The sequence below is a fragment of the Pteronotus mesoamericanus genome, unplaced genomic scaffold (genome assembly GCF_021234165.1).
Source record: "Pteronotus mesoamericanus isolate MK-2021 breed Mesoamerican mustached bat unplaced genomic scaffold, CSHL_Meso_final contig_75, whole genome shotgun sequence".
Taxonomy (NCBI): domain Eukaryota; kingdom Metazoa; phylum Chordata; class Mammalia; order Chiroptera; family Mormoopidae; genus Pteronotus; species Pteronotus mesoamericanus.
Window position 1 is genome coordinate 6,703,654 of NW_026555249.1, and position 22,944 is coordinate 6,726,597.

Below are 22,944 nucleotides of genomic sequence, written 5' to 3' on the forward strand. Positions count from 1 at the left end.
CATCTTCCAATGCATAAGACAGCCTCATAGCAAAGAATTATTTGGCCTAAATAACAATAGTACTAAGAAACTTCCCCAACCACTTTTGAAACATATGATGGATCATAGCACCTTCTCCATATGCTGCACAAATCTTTTTTTTTCTTTTTTTGCGTTTTTACCTTCCTTGAAATAATAAAGCATAATACTCCAACAATGTTGCATATTTTCTCCCATCTCCAGTGTTAAAATAGGTGCACCAAATTCACCAGTTTTAATTTTTTTTAAATGCACACTGATATGACAACTGTCACAATACAATCTAACAAAAATTTTTTCAAATCAAGTTAGACAACTGAGCACTACTAGAGCCATTGTACGGAGAAAAAAAAACCTAAATAAACTTTTTGGTGAACCCAATACATTATCAAATTTTTTTAAATAAAAATTGTAAAAGATTCCAATCAAATTCACATGAACATTAGTTCTAGTATTTCCTCCTACATCCCATGGTTTCTTCAGCCTACTTCGACACCTACCTACATCAGATGGGTTCAATCTCTGTGGCTTTTAAAGGAACGATTACATCTCAGCCTAATACATGAATAATTTTCATCTTTATTCTTTATTTTTTGTAGGCTGGCTTGTGGTTTACGGGGGATGAAGATATAAAAATTCCAGAGAATCCTTTCGAACCCCTGCCATTCAATAGGCAGGAGCATCTCATAGAGGTAACTACTGAGATCTTGAAATAATTCAGTCCTGCAACACTGCTCGATTTCTTTGTTTCTTCCACTCGTGTAATTTGTTTTAGACACACTGCTCCCCTCCAGTTCCTTTGCTGCGTCCCCAAAGTACAGACTTCAGCACCCCCTGGGCGGCAGCCCCGGGGAGCCCTGGGGGAGAAGGCAGGCCCCAGCGCTGACGATCCTGCTGCTGCCTCTCTGCCTGGTCTCGGGCAAGTTCCACGGCCTCTCAGGCCTTCTCATCGGTCACCTAAGTGAGGATGTTGCCACGTTCATCTCTAAGCGTCCTTCCAATTCTGAAAGCTTAGGATAAAAACCGTCATTTTACCAATATACATTTTTGCTCCTTTCTTTTTGACTTTGGCTAACATGTACAACATACCAAGGGTTTGCTTACAGTATTGGCCATGGCCCATCACATTTTTATTATTACCAAAAATAGTATTATTACCAGTAGTAATTATTGACGATAATATTATAACAATAGTATTATAATGATAGTGGTAATACGTGGATAATAATAATAGTGTTAACATTATTCTTACCTTTTATTCCTGGAGCTACAATAGAAAGTAATACCTTAAAATCTAAAAACTACTCTGACTTCAGTGTAAATGTTTAAAATATAAAAATATGTATAACACAGCCAAACTCAATAAGATATGAGAAGAGTTGAATGGTAGATGTAGACATCACAGCAAACTTTGCATATCGATCATTCCATTTCCAGCCAACCATTAGTCCAAAACTGCAGTGCACAATTCAGCATGACTCCAGTGATAACCTCCAAGTGAGCAGTTTTCTTCGTTTGGATGCACATATTTTGAACACCTCTGCTACACACTAGCAGACCGCAGGAGAAGAAAGGGTCAAAGAATTACCTTGAGCGTCCGAGACAGGAGGCCAAAGCCAGAGGGGCAGCTTTTTGTGTTCCCTGTTGCTGGCTTTTTATAATGTGAAGCCAGGAGACTGAGATCCACTCTCCTGTAAAGCTCTGAGAGGCTGACTGACTCTATATGGCTTTGTGAACAAATCCGCGGCAACATAAACAGGTTCTTCATACCCTGGGAAGCAACCAGCAGACTGAACAGCACCTCCCTTTCTAGGCAGAAGCTTTCAGAATGTTGGGTGAGAGCAGAGCGTTTCGGTGGGTCGCCCAGGGCGCCAGGAGGCGCCAGTGCAGGTCGGCCCCCTGGACCACGAGGCAGTGAAGCAGGAAAGGGCCTATGGCCCCAAGGAAGAGAGCGGCCTCCACTTGTTGCTGCCCAAACTGCTGAGAAGTTACAGGGAGGAAAGGGACAAAGTTAGCAGCAGAGGCAAGACTCTGAAGCCTGAAAAAGAAGTGCTGTTATGGGGCAAAGGATGGTTGAGAGGTGTGTGTGTGCACTTGCGTGTGCCTGCGTGTGATGTCCAGAGGACAGAAAAAGAGCAAGGAGTGGGGTCCCGTCCCTCCCAGCCTCAGGCTCCAATGTGCTCTTCTGTGTAATTCTCGGTGCTCTTAAACCAGGATTAAAAACCCAGGTTCCACTGCTGACAGGTTCTGAGGGCTTCATGGACCTTCAGCCTATCTGTGCCATTCCATCCCCTCTCCAATGGAGTTGTCATGGAGAGCAGGTGATTGGCCATGTAGGTGTTAGCTGAACAGACACTAACCATGCCACCTACATGTGGTGAAAGAATGGTTAATGGTTAACATACTAAAGAAAGAGGTGCAAAGAGGAAACATTAGGCAAGTTTACTTCATTGGCTGTAATGCAAACAGAAAAGACCAAATCAGGAAGAAAACAGTGCCCTGCGAGGAGAGACTTCTGAGGGTCAGGATCCTTGGGCTCTGTTCTCAGCCCTACTCACTCACCATAGGACCTTGAGCAGGTCCCTCCACCTCCCGGGGCCTCTGTATCCTCTCAGAGAGGAGGTGTGGGCTACAGTCTAAGGTCCCTGCAGCTTCCCTGCTTTGTCATCTGTGCTTTCCAGGACCCAGGGCCTACCTCAAGCCACACCCAGCAGAGTCCCTTGGGGACAGGCCATGGCCCCTGTCCAGTAGCTTGGATGACTCAGAGTCCAGGCCCTGAATGAAAAGCCCAGCTACACCCAAAAAAGGAGCCCTGAGACGTGTCTGTGTTGCAATCCCATCGTTGTCCCCTGACGCTGACAACACACAACAGCTGACACAGTTCCGCAGGCTGTGTCCCGGCCTCCCAGCTCTCTGCCCACTCGACACCCAGAGCAACTATTCCTCTGCGTAAGCTATTCCAGAATTGGAAAGTCCTTAGGGGTTTCCTAAGCAAAGTCCATTGAATTTGTCTATATTCAGACTCACAGGTGTTGTCTTAATCTCTCTCCAGAGCTCTGTCCAAGTGAAATTCTTCCATGGCTCTACAGGTATTTGTTGAAGCTGAGCTCATGGCATGAAGCACTGACCACTTGCTAACAAATCCTAAATGCCTATTTCCACTCCAAAACTCTTTCAAATGTTAGACTCCTAGGTGCAACTGCCTGTGTGGCATCCCCACTCGCATGTCCTAGTAGACATCTGCCTCTCGCCCCATCCACAACCAAGTACCTGACTTCCCATCCCTGCTACCTGACCGTTCCCATCGCCACCTAAAGCTCTATCCACTCAGCCAGTGGCAACTCTGTCCTTTCAGTTGCTTAGGCCAAAACCCCAGGAGTCATATCTATCTAATCCCTTGGGAAATCCTGGCAGACAGAATACCAGGTCTACCGGGGCCTGGCACAAGTAACGCCCCTTTTTTTAATTACCAACTCTTTTATTGCAAAATCATAAGCATGTAATTCTGTAACACAATATCACACTCAAGCACACCCTATGACATTTTAGGTAAAAATGATCAAACTAAAACTACAAACTATTACACCCATATTACTACCCTACCAATCACACTCAAGAAGGAGTTACATTGGCGGGGCCCTCTATGTCCAGGGTCAGACCAAGTCCCCCAAGCCCCATTGCTGTCACTGGAACAGGCCACAGTTGACTTCAGCTGGGTGACTGCAAAAGCCTCCTGATAGCTCCCTGTTTCTCCCTTTCCCTGGCTCAGATCACAGGCAGAGCACGGCTGCCTCTCTCTACCCCACCCCACAACTCTGCCTGTTATCAGGGGAAAAGCTGAAGTCCTTAGGAAACCAACTTGGCTTTGCCTCTTCTGGCTCTTGTCCCTCTCTTACTCCATCTCCTATTGTTCTGTCCCTGCCCACTCTGCCTTGGCTGCACTGGCCTAATCCTTGTTGAGCAACGTGCAGGGCATGCGCCCACCTAATGACATTGGCCTCAGCAGTCCCCTCCGCCTGTCATGCTGTTGCATGGGGTGTCCTAAATCCCTGTCCCCTCCAAATATTTGTTCATATTTCAGCTTCTCAATTATGCCATCTACCCCTCTTCACTCTCAGTTCCCCTTTTTATTGACCTACTTTTTCCTGCGTTTCCATAAATTTGCTTAATTTATTTTATTTATTCTCTATTTTTTGTCTTCTCCTTCTAGAAAGTAAGTTCCTCAAGAGCAGACATCTTTCTCTCTTTCCTGGTGAATACATTTTAAGCATCTAGAGCAGTCCATGCCTAGCACATCATAGTTGTTCAATAAGTACTTGTCAATACCTGTTAGCTTACAGTTTTTGTAAATCAGACATCCAGGCATGACATAGCTGGGTTCTTGGCTCATGATCTCAAAAGACTGAAATCAAGAAATCAGTGGGGGTACAACTGTGACCAGTTCCAAGATTGGTTCCCAGACTGGCTTCCTAGATGGGCTGTTGGCAGAATTCAGAGCCCTGAAGCTGCAGGATTGAGAACGGCAGCTTTGAGAAGCTGCCCACTGCTCCCCGCCATGCGGCCCCTCTCCACAACCTGCCAGTTTGCTTCTTCAAAGCCAGCAGAAGAGCGTCTCTCAGACGTTGAATCTCTCCCTTAAGGCCGGGGTTCTTTTTTTCAAAGGGCTCACCTGGTTAGATCAGGCCCAGCATCAGGTTCCCTTTTGACTAACTCAGAATCAACTGATTAAGAACCTTAATGGTATTGCAAAACCCCTTACCTTTGCCATATAAGGCAACCTGCTCATGGAAAGGACTTTCGCGCTGCATTTACAGATGCCACCGGTAATCAAGGGGAGGGCATTACACAGGATGCGTGCGTCCTCCTCGGGTAGGGGGAGCCTTTGAAGCCACCTTAGAATTCTGCCTACTACAATTTTTATTTTGTTGTTTTTATTGAATTTATTGAGGTGACGTTGGTTCACAAAACCATACAGGTTTCAAGTGTACAGCTCAGCAAAACACCATTGTGTACGGCTCTGTGCAGCCACCGCCCCAGGCAAGGTCTCTTTCCGTCTCCGTTTCCCCTGCGTTGCCCACCTCCACCCAGGCCCAACCTCCCCTTCCCTTCTGGCCACCACCACACTGTTGTCTGTGTCTATGTGTTATGTGGGTATGTTTTTGGTTAATCCCTTCACCTCCTTTCATCCAGTCCCCCATCTCTCTCCCCTCTGACAGTTGTCCGTCTGCTCCATGGATCTATGCCTCTGTTTCTGTTTTGTCCATCATTTATTTTGTTCATTAGATTCCACACATAAGTGAGATCATATGGTACTTACCTTTCTCTGACTGGCTTATTTCTCTTAGCATAATAACCTCCAGGTCCATCCGTGCTGTTGCAAAAGGCAAAACTTCCTTCTGTTTCACAGCTGCCCAACATCATACTCAATGGGAGAAAACTAAACACATTTCCCTTAAGATTAGGGACAAGACAGGGATGTCCACTTTCACTTCTCTTATTCAACATAAGACTGGAAGTCCTGGCTACAGTGGTCAGACAAGAAGAAAAGTAAAAGGCAACCAAATTGGAAAGGAGGAAATGAAAGTGTCATTATTTTCAGGTGACATGACATTGTACATAGAAAACCCTAAAGACTCTACCTACTACAATATTTTAAATGATCTTAAGAACATAGCAAGGCTTACCTTTTTCTGAATGTCCAATTCATTGATTTAATAAGCCTGTGTAGTTACAGAAAGTGTCTACATATTCTCTCGATAGACCCAATTCTGCTTCTTGGTTAATAAAAATAATGATGTGTTATAACTGCATAGAATTTATCAGAGCAATTCGGGAAAAATACTACTAAAATTCAGTGACTGGTGTAAAAGAAATGGGAGGTAGACACCCAAGGACAATGTCCTCTACGTGTTAGCGTCAGTCCCCCGCTACTCCTAGTCCTGCTGGAAATCCCTGAAATTGTTCGGAGGCAAGTGAGAGATGGAGAAAACACACAGTCCTGGATGACCCCACCAGCTGGATCATGACCCCTAAACAAAGCGAAGGGGGCCTTTGCGTCAGAGGGTGCTCTTGCATGTCCCAGCCTAGCTGCATGCCTGGCTGACAGCGGACACTCAGCAACTGTTTGATCACGGGGTGGCCGATGAATGAACTCGCAGATCCACCCCATCAACCCCAAGGATTCTTTTTTGTTTGGGAGCATAACAGACTTTATGCATTTCATTTTTTTCTATAAAAGTTATTTTTATTTAAATTTTTATCAGTTTTGTCAAATATCAGAAGTTTCTTCTCCAGCTGCACGTATGCCTAATTAAATTTGCTCATTGTTGTCAGGATTGCTGGGAATAGACAACAGCATAGTATCTCTGGATCGAAGTACAGGCCAGGACTGCCTGCCACGGAATCACCTAGGCACTTGCTAAACGTGCAGAACCTTAGGCTGCCCCGGGAACACTACTTAATTAGAATCTGCATTTTTAAAAGATTCTCCAGGTCACTCTATACATGTGTTTGAGAAGAAGTCACGGCCCCAAACAGCACCATATCGGCTTTATGTGTGGTCTATGTGTGCCAGGCTTTGGCCTCAGCTTTGCAGGGCCCCAGGGGATGTTAGGTTCCCAAGCCCTAACTCCTCACGCTGACAAATGCACAAGACACTGTTCTTAGAGCTGACTGTCCCTTCGGTCCTTAGAATGAGGGAGAGATTTGCGAAACAAAATGATACTCAGTGGTCAGCCCACTCTCGCCCTGGAGGTGAGCCCACGCTGGAGGAAGGCATGTTACCATCAGCGGGTGACATATGAAGTTCAGAGCAAGGCGGGCCAGTTTAAAGATGTTTGTGGCTAGAGTCCTGGGGTCTTTGGTCATTGTTCCCCTCCCCTCTCCCTGACGCCCACAGAGAGGAATGTTCTAGAAGCTTCATCTTCAGGAACCAGGGCCCAGTTTGTCAGGATGGTGCTGAGGACAGACAGGGATCTCTTCGGTCCCCTTTCCCTACTTTACAGGGAGGCCCCACCCTCTTCAGCAACACGTTCTTTCCTAAGTGTGTTAATACCACTGATGTGCGCATGCTTTTCTTTGCCATTAGAATTCTGAGCCCTGCTTTTTATGTTTTTTAACTGAGCATACTCTTCATTTAGTTCCATTCGTTACGTTAGTTTTACTGATTCAGTCCTCAGAAAGCGGCCTTATTCTAAAGCTGCTGGAGGAAGGACTTCATTGCCTGCCCATCTGCTGACATGCATTATATGTTTGATGAAGTTCCTTTCGTGTAACAGTTTTTCTTTAGGCTGTTTGCTGACTGCGAGAAGGATCCACCCTGCCTTGACTACACGCAGATGCTGCTTTATTTCGCTTGCCACCCAGATCCTGTGGAGGGGGTCTACCGGGCCCTCAGCGTGGCCATTGGGACTCATATCTTCTGGCCAATCAAAACTACTACTTATGCTACAGAAGAGGTAACTGAGTTCCAGAAATGGACTAACATTGGGGTCTTCAAGGGGCAGCCAGAGATCCAAAACTTCTAACAACAAAGGCCGCATTCTTTTCATTTTCCTGTTTCCCCGGGTATCTCACACAATGCTATACTAACACAAAGTCTTCAATAAAGCCCTATCCAATTGTATTAAGAACTGGGGCCCACTGTCCAAAAAAAAGGCTTCTATCGTAAAGTCAAAATTTGCTCAAAGTTCCTTGGTGGAATCAAAGTATTCTCTGTAAAGGACAGCCTTTATTATGCATGAAGTGCTAATCCTGATCGATGAGAAGAACTGGGTATCAACCCCACCTATGTGTCATGCTTTAGGGAAATTCTATGCAAAACAAATTCAGACCTTAGACATAGCCCACATGTATGTGACACTGGGCACGCTAAAGCCCAGCCACCTCAAATCCACAGGCACTTTGTGCCACCTGCATCCAAGGACAAAGACACTTAATATCCAACAAAATCTCACGTTTCCTTTAGATTTCTAAAGGATTGGCATTCCCTGGCTTTTTCCGGTGGAAAAGCCCCAGACCAGGGTAATTAATATACTTATTACGTGCTCACTGGCATGGCTTTTTACCTTTCAGTCTTTCCTGGGTCTTTCAGGGACAGAGCTCTGACCGTCAGGATGGAATGCTTTTCCCTGTCCTTCCTTGTTAGACTCAGAGGGGACAGGGTGCTCTCCAGTCCAAACTCCTCGGACATCTTAGCTACACTTCTTTTCCTTTCAAACATGGTGTCAAAATCGGGTACACTGTGTCCTTCAGGTGGCGGGAGGGGAATGGGACATTCCTGTGACAGCTTTTGTATCTGGGAAGAAATAGACTCTTAGACGCAACCCTAAATTGTGTCCCAGAGCAGATGGACAGGCCATCCTTTCCCGTTAGGGCTGGAGCCAGGCCAGACAGATGCTGAGTGCGCTGATGACTTGGGCGCCTCCGCGGGGAGACATATAAGCAGAGGCCTGGATAAGGGGAGGGAGTCTTGCAGATCTCTGAGGGGAAGAGCATTTCAAGTGAAGACCGCAGCAAATGCAAAAGCCCTGAAGTGGGGTCATGCCTAGTATACTCCAGGGAACAGAGAGTCTACCAGCCACTGTGGTCAGAGAGGAGGGAGCTGGAGGAGTGGCCAGAAAGGAAAAGTGATGGGGAGAGAGCTCAGAGGCCTGGACTCTGCCAAGAGACGGGATGAGAAGTCACCGAGCCCAGCCATCTGACTGACAATGTGTGGCATCTCTCTGGCTGCTGTTCTGAGGCCAGATTGCGGCGAGGGGGGGGGCGGGGGGGCGGGGGGGGGCAGGGCGGGGCAAAAGAAGCAAGAAGGAGAGCTAGCTATTGAGGAAAGGGTTTGCTTATCTACCAAATCCTTCTGCTAAGTTATTTCTACCTTGAGTTGGGGACACCATGTCACCCCAAGGTTGCTGCCATATAACAAGTATTCAACTAATGTTTGTAAACATGGCAGGAAAGAAGGGAAGAAGAGAGAGGAAAAGGACTAGACTCCAGTCTCAAAGGTAAAGCAGAGGAGAACAGACATTCCAGGCTAAGACAGGACCCAAGAGGCCACAATGAGCCAGAAAGTTCAGGAAAAAGGAAGCCTGTCTTAGAACTGTTGCCACAGCAGAGAGCTGCTTTGGTGGGTAGCAGCAGAGCCCACTAGTACGGGGCGCTGAATCCCCCCATCCCTGAATCACCCAGGCAGAGCCAGCGACTGCCCCCACCCAGGAAGCAGCTCACCTGGACTGCTCCCCTCAGAGCCCAAGGATGCCACTGCCCCAGAGCGGACCTGCAGCCCCTGAACCACAGAGAATCCATGAGAGGCAGGGGATGCAATGCATGTATCCTGCGCCACACGTGCGAGCCTGTCCATGGCTTGCACTGACCCCTAAGAGCTTCTGACTTAAAGGATCCACCACCTCCCTCATTCTTGTTCACGCCTTGTCCTGCCATCCTGCCTCCAATTATGCTGCTCTGTTTCTGTGCCCTTTCCAACTGCGCCCTAGTTTCCTGGGCAACCTCGTCCCAGGAAGCCATAATGAGCCTGCTCAGAAATAACACCTCCAACAGATCCGTATTCGTTCCCACAGCATTGAATCAGATCTCTGTTTTTGCTTTCCACGTAAACAACTAGAAATCTCCCCCAATATTTCTGTTTTTCTTACTGTTTCTGAGACCTAGACTGTTCTATTCGATGTAACACAGACCTCCTATTTAATTCACTTCTTCTTGGGTAATTTAAAAGACATTCAATAGCAATACATTAATGAGCATGCACTAGTCCCAGTGAAACTTGTAATAAGTTGACATTTTCAGAAATGTTTTTCTGGCCTATATGGTGTGGGGTTACAACATTGGGATTTAGTAAATCGTGAAGTTGAATCTCCCATATTTTGAAAGTCTTGTTAAAGCACCTCAGCAGAGCATTTGAAACTCTGGGTTCAAAACACAGTAATTTTTATTGCGTTTTGCTATGATGCTTTACCCACATTAGTCCCGTTTGATGTGGGGCTAAACTGATTGAACATAGAAATGCATGCTCAGGCTCCGTTCCGGAGACACGTCTGTTGGGAGTCCACAAGGGCCGCCTGAGAGTGAGTCAAGCGTGACACAATGTCTGCTAGCGCCACCATCAGTTGATAATATGACTCACAGAATTTTGATGCCACTAATAACTGTTCACTCAGAAGCACTGGCTCTTCCCCAGTCCGACATCCCTGGTTTTGCTCACACACCTACATTCAAAATCGTGGTCTTCCCGAGACATCTGCTGGAGAAAGCCCCCTCCCCTACATGCCCTGCAGCGCCGCGGGGACCTGAGCTGCTCTGGCCACCATCTCAGCCTCACGCTCCTCCCTCTGCACCGCTAGTTCTCTTCTGTCCCAGCCCCTTAGGGAGCAAAAATTGCAAGACTTTAAAAAGCATCTTCTAATATGACAAGTTAAGGATTCTTTACTAAGATTTCAAAAGTTCACATTGTTACCTTTTAGCTAAAATAAAAAACTCATGGCTCCCATGATGATTATGTCAGGCGGTTGAAAAGCTGGCCCCTCCCTACAGAATGAGTGCAGAGGGACCGGGTTCCTCCCCTTTCCTTCTGGTATTGCCTGCTCGTCTAGCCTGGCTCGTCATTTGCGCACCCACAGGCTGTCTTTGTGCATCCACATAGCACCATCGCTGCCTCTGAATAGAAACTCATTCATTCTTCACTCGCTCAGCAAGCGGTTTTGCCTCCCGACTGTGTTCGTTTCATCATACTAAATGGTATATTCACCTGGGAGTTTACTGGTGGGGAGCCAGTGTCGCATCCCCCAAGCTGCCTAGGTGGAGACAAAAAGGCCAGTTTCACATTTCTGCCAGGTGGCACTTCAGTTGTTTAAAAAGAAGAAGAGCATGCATGCATGCATGGATGGATGGATGGATGGATGGATAGATAGATAGATAGATAGATAGATAGATGATAGACTTAAGTCTAAAATCTTCACCTGATGGGGCATTCTCCCTCTCCCTCTCTCCCCCGACCTTCTCCCTCTCCCAATTAGATTTAATTCACAATTTACCAAAGGATATAGAAACCCAACCCACACAAAGCTAGAGAAAACATAGGGCTACTAGAGGCATAATTTTGTGCTACATTATAATCTTTATGTACATGGGACTTAAGTAGCAATTGAGAAAGAACATGTATGATTTATGCACTTAATGTTTGTCCTGAATTGACTATTTGAAGACATTGGCACCCTTCTCTTATTTTAAGCCTAAATTAGTACTTTTCCTTCCTTGAGGTAAAGGAGAATCAACACTTGGTTGTTCTCTGACATCAGACCAGTCAACATGCCAGTAATGCCCATTTTTCTATGGCAAATCACCAAATATCAATGACCTCATCATCAGAAACACACACACATATACACACACATTTATTACAGTCAATACAATTCTACTGTAGACAGTTTGGGAAGTATAAAACAGAGTGAAAAAGAAATCACTTATTCTACTAACTGGAAGTAGCCACTGTGAACTCTTCTTCAGTGTATCTGTTTCTCTTTTCACTAAGGATAGATATATAAGAAAATGAAGACCCTAGTGCACTTACTACTTCGCGTTCTGTTTTCTTTCTGCACTAATCATAATGTTTCCTCACGTCATTGGGTATTCAATTTCTAAACCAAAATTTTCATGGCAGTAGAGTCCTCTATCACAGAAATATACTGTACTTTGACAGCATTTTTCCATTTTTTTTTGAATTGTAGGTTTTCTGTAAATACCATTGCACAAGCATCCACATACAAAAGTCTTTGTGTACATGAATATTTCTTTAGAATAAATTCCTAGATCTATAATTACTGGGTCAAAGAGTAGGAGTATTTGTCAAGATTTTGATGCATAAGAATTTACTGCAGAAGAAAATGCATCCTGACAAACTCAGAGTGTCAGAGCCTGAGTTCATGGCTCTTGGCCAAGTTTCAAAGACCGGCAGTGAGAATGCCAGCCTGACTTTCTATATTCAATTGGTTTTCCACTTTGCCTTCTGAATGTCTGCTCAGGTTTAACCTCCAGTACCTAAACAAATGTTCATTTCACTTAGAATGTATCAAACTTGAGAAAGGAACTTGCCATGACCTCTCATTTGCTGTCAATCTCTCAAGCATCCTGTTAAAAGTCTCCGGCAATGAGAAGTCTGACAGCCAGTTACAGGAATTCATTCCAGTATCCATTTGTTCAGGAATGCGGGGCGCCTGGCAAGGAGCCAAAACATGCACAGCAATGGATATTAAGTCACACCCCGCACCGAGGCCTCTGTAAACTACCAGCAGAGTTGGTCTCAGACGTTGATGTGATTTCCAGTTCAACAAGCATAGTCTCTTCTAGACTTTGTTCAGCCAGCCCGTGGCAGGCACTGTCATCCCATGGCACAAAAGGGGTGTGTCAAAATTGGTGGTATTTAACTGTCTCTATTGCTGGCCAGACTTGGGCCTGCCTTCTTGTTCTCTTCGTTTGTTTGTGCAGGTCTTCTCCTTGATTGACATGGCTCCAATTCAGGAATACCCCGAAACTGAGGAAAACATTGTAAGTGAGAAAAGGGAAGTTAGAGAGGAAAGGGAGGCAAAGGAAGAAGAAATCCCTGAAAATGCCAACACTGAAAAGATTTCTATGGAAACACTGCTCAACGTGTTCCGAGGAGGAAACGGAGGCTGGAGCACTAACCAGCTGGCCCGCAACCTGAGACGAGAGGACAGCCACGCAGAGGTTGGTGAGACTTGGTAAAAGGGGCAACCTCTGCCTAAGAAGAGGCTGAGCAAGTTTTTGTGGAATTTCCTTATTAAGTCAAAACCATTTGTTAACATTTGCAGAATTGTAAAGTTAATGGATTTCATTTTTTTTTTTCTTTTTTAAAGAACTTCATAAAAGTATTTCAGGACCTGGGTGCCAAGAATCTGGAGCCAATAGAAGTTGCTCTTCTTCTGAAGCATCCTTTTATTCAAGACCTGATTTCAAGTTATCCAGACTATAAACTCCCTGTGAGTATTTCCCAAAGGCGCCTGAACCTGGCTGAGCTCAGGTTCGGGGCACAGTGGGCCATCTGAAATGCCAACTAGCAGAAAGGGGGAAGAAGTTGAGCGGGGCCAGAACAGGGTCCAGAGAGGCTAAGCTAGTAGGAGCACCAGGCCAGACAGGCCAGTCTGCAATACTTAAGGGCAGCAAGGTCAAGCACAACAGAGATAGCCATCAGTAGTAGTAATACTCTCAGTACTGTAGATAGCACTAAAAATACTAGGGATAGTACTCTCAGTACTGCGGACAGTACTAGAACTACCAGGGATGCTTCTCCTGGGGCTGCCTTGGACCCACAGCAGAAAGCTTTAGGTGGGAAATGAAAGCCGGGTGGATGGCAGGATCAGTGTCCTGGGTCATTTCAGCCGCTAGTGACCCTCGCCTATGGTCAAAACTTGTGATGAATAAAATCCCCTTCACGGAAGAGAATTGGGCAGAGCATGACGCTCAGCCGAGTGCTGCCCTATTCATGGGACACCTTGTCTGCGCAGTGCACACGATGTCAGTGCCTAAGAAAGGTTGGGTGCCAGTTCCACCAGGGAAACGGTGCTCAAGGTGGGGAAACTGAGGACAAAGCCCCTAAAGACTGGACCAACCCAGCAGAAGGGAGGAAGGAAAGGCAAAAGCCAGAACTGCGCCTCAGAACTCACTCAGTAACCAAGCACGTTTCAACTCCACATGCTGAATGCACGCCCCCCCCCAACCCCGTGACCAGTCCCAGGCCTCTGGCAGCAAGGGCAAAGGAAGGCAGACTGTGGCACGTTGCTGCAATCCTCTCGCATGCCCGCCGAGTGGCATACCGTCCCCCTATTTGGCTCCTGCTGGTTGTTTATTAGACTAAAAAATGTTTGATGAGTTTAAGATAAAAAGCACTTTCACTTTGATAAACTACAAGTGGTATAAGATACATTTCTCTTGGCTTGTCAGTGATAAATACCCATGCCTAGAAATGAGGCTATCTAAATTTAAATATCCTTGTATCTAGATTTATTTGTTCTAAACTGGTGATCCTTTTTTATACAAATTTTATTACATTTGTTAATGATAATTGAAATTGATTTCTAATACGCTAGCAGACCCTAAGCACTTCTGGCTGTGAAGTAGGGAACACAGGTTCCTAAATGCTCTGGGATCAGAAAGCCATGGTAGCGTGGCTTTGGAGAGCGTGTCTCCTCTCTGCACAAAACTGTCCCCAGGGTGGCAGGATACACGACACTTTGGACCACCACCCACTGTATTCCAGGAGCACCTTGACATATCGACCCCTCAGCCTTCCCCAGGCTTCCTGGGCCTCAGGGATCTGACGCAGGGGCCCGGTTCCACAGGGCTGGGATGGCCTGACACTCTAATAGCAGAGAGTTTGTCTGTCTGCCAGTCAGGCAGGCAGTGCTTTCAGTTTTGTTCCTTCGTTGCCAGAGTGTTTCTGCTGAGTCAGGGTCTTCAACTCTCCTCTCCTTCACCTTCCTGCCTCCTCCCTGTGGCTCCACCCTGGAATCTAAGGAGAAGACAGCGAACCACCATAAACAGGACCCACTCGTGATTGCGAATCCCTGGGGAGCTGAGCCTGCGACCTGAGAAGGCTTCATTCTGATATTCTAAAAGGAAAGAAGTTTCCTTTCCAGTAACATGCTCTGTTCGCATTTTCCCTAAGCAAAAAAGGAGAGAAGGAAAGAGAGAGAGAGAAAGAGAGAAAAAGAATCTCTGAAGACTCAGGCTCTCATCGTCATTTTTTGCTCCAGATATCCATGCACAAGTAAATAGATCATTTTAAAATGAACTTTAACCACAGTGATGTTATTTGAAGATCTCTCAAGATAAGTAGAGCAAAAGCTCGAGTGTGGTTTTTCAGGTTAAAAGTTGTTTGCTGTTATAAACAGTGGGAAGTGAAGGTTTGTTGCCTAACAGCTCTGTTGGGCAACAGCTCTGTTTACTAGGTTCGTGTTTGGAAGCAGGAACCTTTTTAAAATAGATATTCGAAAAAGCTGAGTGGGCGTAATTATTTTCATATGTTTTATTTGTGCCCCTGCCAGGGGGTGGTCTGGCTCTGTGGTCAGGAGCGGGGGCTCGGGACCGCACTGGTTATTGGATTCATACCCACAAACTGCATGATCTCAGGGAAGTGACCCCACGGTGCCATGCTTTTGCCACCTGTAAAATAGGGTTAGCTGTCATACATACCTCGTAGGGTCCTTGTATGGATTAAATTACTTAATACCTATAACAGTGCTTGGCAGATATAAATCACTCAATAAACGTTAGAGATTATTATTACTATTATTATTATTAGTGACATGTTGGTAATTGCAGTGCACAGGAAATGTTTCTGAGCTGTGTAACATTATTTGTATAACATTATAAGCTGGCATGCCATCTCTTGAATTCACCGTCTGCTCTTGGAAAGAGAGGAAGCTGCCCCCTGTGCAGGGCCATGGTGACAAAAGGTCCAAACTGAAGACCTGGGAAAACCCATGTGGAAAATACCTGTGTGGGAAATTCAGATTTTATGTTGGGTTTTATAGTTTTTCAATTAAAGTCACTTATTTAACTTCTACTTGCATAGACCTTATATGAAAAGTGATGTTGAAGTAGTGTTCCTAAATTATTAAGAAAATGCTTTGGTTAATGAGACAAGATCAAGGAGAATACTGTAACTTGGTTATTAGGGAGTAAAGTCAATTAACTTCCTATGACAAATATATTTACAAATGCAAATGAACACAGGATTTTCCACACCAGCCTAACAAATGTAGTTTCTTATCATGAATGCATGCCAAATACATGGAAATTTCTTTTAGCAAACCTCTCAAATGAGCATATTGCCCTAAAATTAAGGTTTCCATTCAATAAGAGAGAATCTTTTAGTGTTAAAATCAGAATGTTACAGGAAAATTTCTGTAAAGATCAAATTACATGAGGACAAAATACTTATGAAATGTAAGGGTGATTTGAAGGGACTTTCATCCTATTTTGTCTTCAAGGTATCTGACTTTAAATGTGCTCCAACCTCTCCTTTGTCTTTATAACAAAACGTGATGGCTACAATGGCTGCTTTAGTGCTTTGTTTTCAAAGCACCCAGGGCAAACATTTCTGTTCTCTCAGCCAAGCTTTTCTCATCTGACTGCTCCTGAAACTTATGGCCCGTGATTTCAGTTGTAAACGTAGCCAAAGTTGGCTTTACTATCTGGAATTTATAAATGTCCCCATGCTACAGAGTGTCAGGTACACACAGGTCAGCTCCTTCCTTTAATCTCCAAGTTGACAGTCAGTAACATTGGCTATTGTAAGTGCACTACTCAAAGAAGACATGCTGTTCCGAGTTGCTGGGGGCAGGACCAGCGGCAGTGAGCAGCCTTTCTTTCTCACTTAGTTCGCTCAGTAGTGGCCTTTGGCTGTAGAAGATCTGTGTTTTCAAAGAAAAGCTCCCTCAAGACAATGATTCACTACAGTTCCTGGCAGTGCCTGGTGTCACCGCATGTGTCACTCGGCTCACTAAGTCATTCATGGCTTTATGAGCGAAGTGGCTGCAGTCATATTGAAACACAGTCATATTGTTTGGAACACAGCTCTGAAGAAAAGAAACTCATATCCTTAAAATACTTCCCTAAATATGTGGGGAAAAAGAAACCCAGAAACCACTTAAACGTAACTGTACATTTTCCACATGTGTTTGTACTCCTACATTGTGATAGTATTTTAAGTTTATTTTTAAAAATAGCTGTGATTTAAAATGTAAGCAAATCGGGTATTTTCAGTGGATAAAAATAGGTCCTTCTATTCTGCATATTTAAAGAAAAAAAAAACACGAAGAAATGAGGCTATCCCCACCCCCTCAATAATCTGCTGTTCTAAAAGTTGTACAAATCTGTAGTCAGGATTAAGTTGGCATTAGAATTTTCATTTACTAGAAGGTAAATGCTGCTTTTTATCTATTAATGGGGAAATAATCTTTTGACTTACCCATTATGTGCCAAACTCCGTGTAACTGCTTCTTCAATGTTATTTAATCTAACGTGAAAATTCTGTTACTAGATGAGGAAAAGCAGGCTCCAAGATCTTTGATACTTTTCCAAGTCTACAACTAGTAAGTTGCAGGGCAGGATTCAAACGAAATAGAGAACAATTTTATCAAAGGAAAAAAATAAAAACCAACTTACTGTTTAATCACTGCCATATATTAGATGATCATTAATCCTAAATCACTTACAAATGTTTGTAACTTCTCTTTGAATCTCTTCTCTTAGGATATTAAAATAATTCTCCAAAGGAGTGAGCATGTACAAGGAAGTGATGAGGACAGATCTCCTTCAAGACTTACAGAGGAAAAGAAATGAAAACCGAAGAGCAGGGTGTGATTTTTATAAGTTGACAATGAATCTTCCAACATCAAATCTAAGCACGGTGTTTGGTGTTTGTCATACATGTTATGGTTCTAAGTATAGAAATCACCCCTACCAGGTTATGAGGCACAAATGGATCAAAGATCCACTTTTTAAACTCAGAGAATATTCTGTAATAAATCTTAAATTTCTGAGCAAAAATCCAAAGAAAGAAAGAATGCATTTTAAAGTGATTGTGAAAAATTGAAGGCACCACAACAAGATGTTCAGAAATCAACACGCGAGCAATCCCCACGAGAAGGACGTAGATGAGGCCCGGGCAGTGCAAACCCCCCCCAGAGCCCCACAGCGGGGCAGCTGGCGGCTGCGGCTGTTCTGTAGTCCTTGCTCTGCGTGCAGCGACGTCCCAAGGTTCCCCCCACTCGCCAAGGAGAAGGCTACGCTGTCAACCGCTGGTACAGCCCTGCTCCTATACTCCATTCATAATTCTTTCATAATTAGAAAGCATATAATGATGCTTCCTAAATAGATGTAAAATTGTATCATTTTAATTGTATCGATTAGCAAGTCAAATTCAATGTTACTTATCTGAAGAAGGTGTTTTTACGGACCGGGGGGGGGGGAGATAATGTATTCTCAGTGTCTGGGCTCCTATGAAACGCCCACTGGGTCTCCCCACTGGCTGCTCCTTCCAAGGGTATCTTGCTGAGTCCTTCTCTTATAAATGTTGCTGGATCTCCTACATGCTGGAGGACCCCAGCACTCAGTCTTTCCTACCTACAGTCAATCCCTGAGTGATTCATCCATTTCCATGATTTCTGGATATTAATATAGAAGCGAATGCTGAAATTTGCATTCCCATCTTCCCTGCAAACTTCTCTTTTACTGTCCGCCTGATTACCGCATGGACACGTCCTGGTCACCCCGCACACGTCCGCAGCCGGCAGCGGAAGCCCCTTATACTGCAAGTCGGGTCATGGCACCCCTCTGCTCCCGGCCCCGACGGGCGTCCCGTCTCATACAGAGTCCACTCAAGGCCCTCAGCTTGATCTGATGCCTTGCCACCTCTCCGATCTCATCTCTTGCCCTTCTCCCTCTTGCCCAGTCTCCTTAAGGAACAAATCCACCTTGTTGATTCTGCAACATTCCTGCCTCAGGGCCTTAGCACTTTCTTTTCTCTCTGCCTGGAATGATTTTCCTCCCCAGTTTTCTCTTCTGACTTCCTTCAGGTCTGTTCAAATGACGCTTCCTCAGGAAGGCCTTCCCTCGACACAGAATACAGAATAGGAATAACCCACCGCCCCCCAGATTGTCCCCACTTCAGCTTTTTTCCACTGTAGTTATCAACTCCTGATGAACATGTGTTGACTCTTTTACTTGTCTGCCACTCCACTAGATTTTAAGTTCCATGATATCAGGCATTTTGTGTTATTTTCTTTACAGCTATGCCCCAGAACCTAAGGCTAAAATAACAACCAGCTTTAAATTTATGCATTTGTGCAGAATGGGTGCCAATGTCACATTTAGATTGCCCACTAAAACAATGAGCAATCCAAAGACAATTTCTGCTGTAGATGGGAATTCTATTCTATTTCTAGGGAGTAACGCACCTCATTGGTTTCTTATGGGCTAAGGTTTACCCAAGGCTTTGTTCCCCGAACGCTTGTCTTCGAGATGAAGATTAGTGACCCAGAAGCACGCTTGGGACCTGGAGAAGAAAGCCCACCAGAGATTTCAAAATTTCAAGTTAGCTGATTTGCGTGCAATTCTAATTATTGCTGGAAAGTTCTGATTATTCTAGAAAAGGGAACAGAGGAATGCAAATGCCCTCCAGTAACCTGAAGTTCTGTTACACCACTTAACTTTCAGGAAAGACCTACATTCATACAGTAACAGCTTTTTTCAAAAAAGTAAAAAATCCTTTTTGGATTTTGTTTCTCTTCTCTTTCTTCCCCTAAATAGATCTCCACCTCCTTCACGCCTGACCCTCAATGTTCATTTATTTCAAAGATCCATTTCTTCATCTTTAATAAAGATTGATGTTTTAGATTAATTCCTGGGAAAACCTGCAAGGGAGCCACCACTTCTTGTCAATCACAGGTCCAGGACGTGTCCGCGAGGACTGCTCGAAATACCCACTTCCAGGTCACTTCCCACCAGCACAACATCGGCCTCTTTGGAAGTTCGTGCCAACCATGGCTACCTTCTCTCCATGCACAAAAAACTCACCCTCCAAATTGTCACCCTCTTCAGCATCTCCCACTATTGGTAACACCTCAACACCTCTCTCTCCGCCGCCCTCCCCCCCGCCCCCTCTCAACACTAAATACTACCATATCCTCCAGCTCTCGCTTTGTGAGACGGACCTGAAGTCTCAGCCTAGTTGCTCTCCTCTGGATATCAGTGTGGCATTTTACAGGATCACTTACGATGTCATCGTATATCCTTAGGAACAAGGTAAACAAATACAGGCTGCATGCAAAGACAAAGTCCATTTGTATTAGAATGGAGTATTGATGGAGTGACTTCAGCAAGCACAGAAGACTCATCATATGAATAATTCATTATCTCTCTTCCTCAGTGGACTGGAAACCATAGGAGATACTGACCTGTCTGTCTTTCTTATTCACCTCTGTGATATAAAACATCAAAGAAATTCAAAGAAAGATATAGAAGCCATGCACATTATAATTATGACCGACACAATGTTGGAAGAGATTTGAATTAAGTTATGTTTAATAAGAGAAAGAAGACCCCAAAACAAGGTTAAAATGCTCATATTAGGTAAGAGTAGATACAATAATAATAGCAAATATTACTGAGGAACTACAATGAGCATTGTGCAATGAGCAGTGTGCTGAGAGCTGTTTTGTCATTTAGGTCTCACAACTCTGTGAAATGGTGGCTCTTCAGATTGCCATTTACACATAATGAAAATGATGTTTAGAGAGATTGCGTAACTTGCCCGAAGTCACACAGTTGGTAAAAAATAGACACAGAGTAGAAACTCCGTATAAACCCTATTCCTCTCACCTAGCTGGCTCAACTTTGGCACAAGTAACCAACTACACAAGCACGGAACAGAGGAAGTACGGCTTAGCAGTATTTAAAAATAAAAGCAAAAGGTTGTAGTCCAAGGACACTGAATCTGATTTGCTGTGATGTGGCCCCCAAAGAACCCTTTGTCCTCGCAGTAGCAGTGGAGATGCTGATTTCCCCCGGACCTACGATGGTCAGACCTCGGCTGCAATTCTGTGAGCAATTCATGGCCACACGCTTTAATATATGCACTCTTCTTATAGGTAGATGTACTGATAGATGTATTCAGAAGCGAGGGAATTAAAAAATCCCTTAGCCTAAGCCTTGATTAGGGAAGCTCCCAACTTAAAGGAAAAAGGAGGTATCCCAACTACTTGAAAAGCTGTCCTGATGACGTATCTCTCCTGTGGTCCCCAGGGATGAAGCAATACTAAGGTGAACGCTGCAGCATGACAGATGTCAGCTGACCACATGGAACTACAAGCTCCCTGTTGCCTGAAGTATTTGGAGAGAGGCAGGACACATAGGGGCCGGGAATGTGGCAGCCATGATAGGGGCCCAGCCCTTGGCCCCTTGGCCCTGCTCCTCCTGCAATTCTCTCTCTGCTGAATCAACTTCTCGGCTCTGCTGCCCCAACTTCTGCCTCCCCAAGGGGCCCTTTCAGCTGGGTCTCCATCACGTGGGGTCTCACCTTTCTTCGGAGCACTGGGATGAAGCTTCGCGCACTGTCTGAGCACCTCATAGTTCCCTGAACCAGGCTTCTACCCTTGGAGCCCCGCACCACCCTCCAGCCCTCCCGCTACCTCCCCATCCTGTGTTAACGGCACAGCCTGCAGTCTCTTGCTCTCCGGCACTCGAACCTTCAGCCAAGGCCTTGCCCTCTCACTCGCTCTCTCCCTTCGCACCCAAGTCCTAACCGATTTCTCCTTATAAATGTCTCTCTCATCTCTCCCATCTTTTTGGTCCCCACAGTGTCCACCTTATTTCAAAAGCCCTCTACATCTTTCTTCTGGACATTGGCAATAGCCCTCAATTACCCCCTACTTCCTACATCATCTGCCAAATCCTCCATTTTCTACCCCAATCCAGGCTCCCAAATACTTGGATCGCACTTTTACTTCAAGATCCTCCCTCTGATCCCTTGCTATCAAGTATCTTACACATTCTCTTAGAATGTTATTTAGAATCTGACTCTCCAGGCTCATCTTTTTCTGGCACTAAAGTTCACACACAGCCACTCAACAACAGCTCCCAGTACTCATTAGATATTCAGTAATGATGAAATGACTTAACCAATGAAGAGGGATGTCTCCTTTTAGCAGAAATTCTAGGAGGTGGAGAGGACCTTTCATAGTAAAGTTGTCCCTGTAATCTTATGCATGCCTCATGCTAGCACTATAGAGAGAACTGATTTAATCTTTCAGGATTGAGAGAGAGAGAGAGAAGGGCCACATTCCTCCTCCCTGAATCCCCCTGCAGTTCTGGAGAAGAGAGGTGAGCGACACCAGGTACATCTGGTGAAGGCCGGCCGGCTGATGGGAGCTAATGAGCACCAAGACTTCTGTTACAACCACTTTCAGCACCTGGAGCCTGGTCTAATCCTGAACACGTCAGCCCAGTGGCCCTCGCCAGCTGGAGTCCCCACCCATTTCCTATCTTAACAAAGGGTGCCCTAACTCTGTCCCTATACCTTGCATAGCTTAACCTGCCTCTCCTATTTTACTGGTATATTTTGCCTAAGTAACACGTTCACGTTGCCCATTGGAATAGTTCCCGCAGCCTCCAGTAGTTTCCCTGCCCTGTTCTCTGACGAGGACTTAGCTGGGCGCCCTCAGTTACCAGAGGCATCACCGAAGATTCCTGGTGAGCTAGGGATAAACAACTGTACAAGCACCTTCACTCTCAGATTCTGAGCATAAGGACAGAGTGAAATTTTGTTTTCGAGCCTGTGTCAAAACAAATCTGGAAAGAGATGCCACTAGAGTCTTGTGGCTGTAGTTCAAAGCCCCAAAAGGCCACACCACCAGGCTCAAAGCAGCGCCCTGAGCCCTTGAGCTCCAAGCAAACGCTGTTGTGTCTTTGCTCCCTTCACGCTAACCGCAGAGAGACAGCGACTCCGAGCACTGTCTGAACAGCCTCACCTTGCTGTGCCCCCACAAACCAGGCTGAAACCACAACATCCTTCTCGCCTACGGCAGACTTCACCATGCACCCCGAAGGGCAGGACTTACCCTTCTTCCACCAGCCTCGCTGTTTGTGCGCCTTTCATGGTCAAGTCCCCATAAATGAAGGGGAGACTTTGCTCCCATTCTCCTTGCAGAAGACTCTGCAGGAAAAGGGCCCTGGATTGGAAGACATCCCTTAACATCCTCATGCAAAAGGAGACTTTCACCATTTCATTGGGAGTTTAGCTACCCTTCATGAAGTTTACCCACTGTACCAGTGGGGCCATTTGGAAAGTTTCTTTAAGAGGTTAAGGTGCCACTTGTGAAAATACGCTGCTGTCAACTT

At 45.2% G+C, this 22,944-nt stretch overlaps 1 protein-coding gene across 1 annotated transcript in view; it reads left to right on the top strand.

Moving 5' to 3' along the window:
- SPEF2 (sperm flagellar 2) overlaps nt 1-17,518 on the top strand; it is a 142,323-nt gene extending 124,805 nt beyond the window's left edge. Inside the window, exons 33-37 of the mRNA XM_054584011.1 lie at nt 618-710; nt 7,296-7,475; nt 12,511-12,750; nt 12,900-13,022; nt 17,299-17,518. Coding sequence (XP_054439986.1) covers nt 618-710; nt 7,296-7,475; nt 12,511-12,750; nt 12,900-13,022; nt 17,299-17,388 — 726 coding nt within the window. The 3' untranslated portion in view covers nt 17,389-17,518. The remainder of the gene's footprint in view (nt 1-617; nt 711-7,295; nt 7,476-12,510; nt 12,751-12,899; nt 13,023-17,298) is intronic.
- The last annotated feature ends 5,426 nt before the right edge of the window (nt 17,519-22,944 follow it).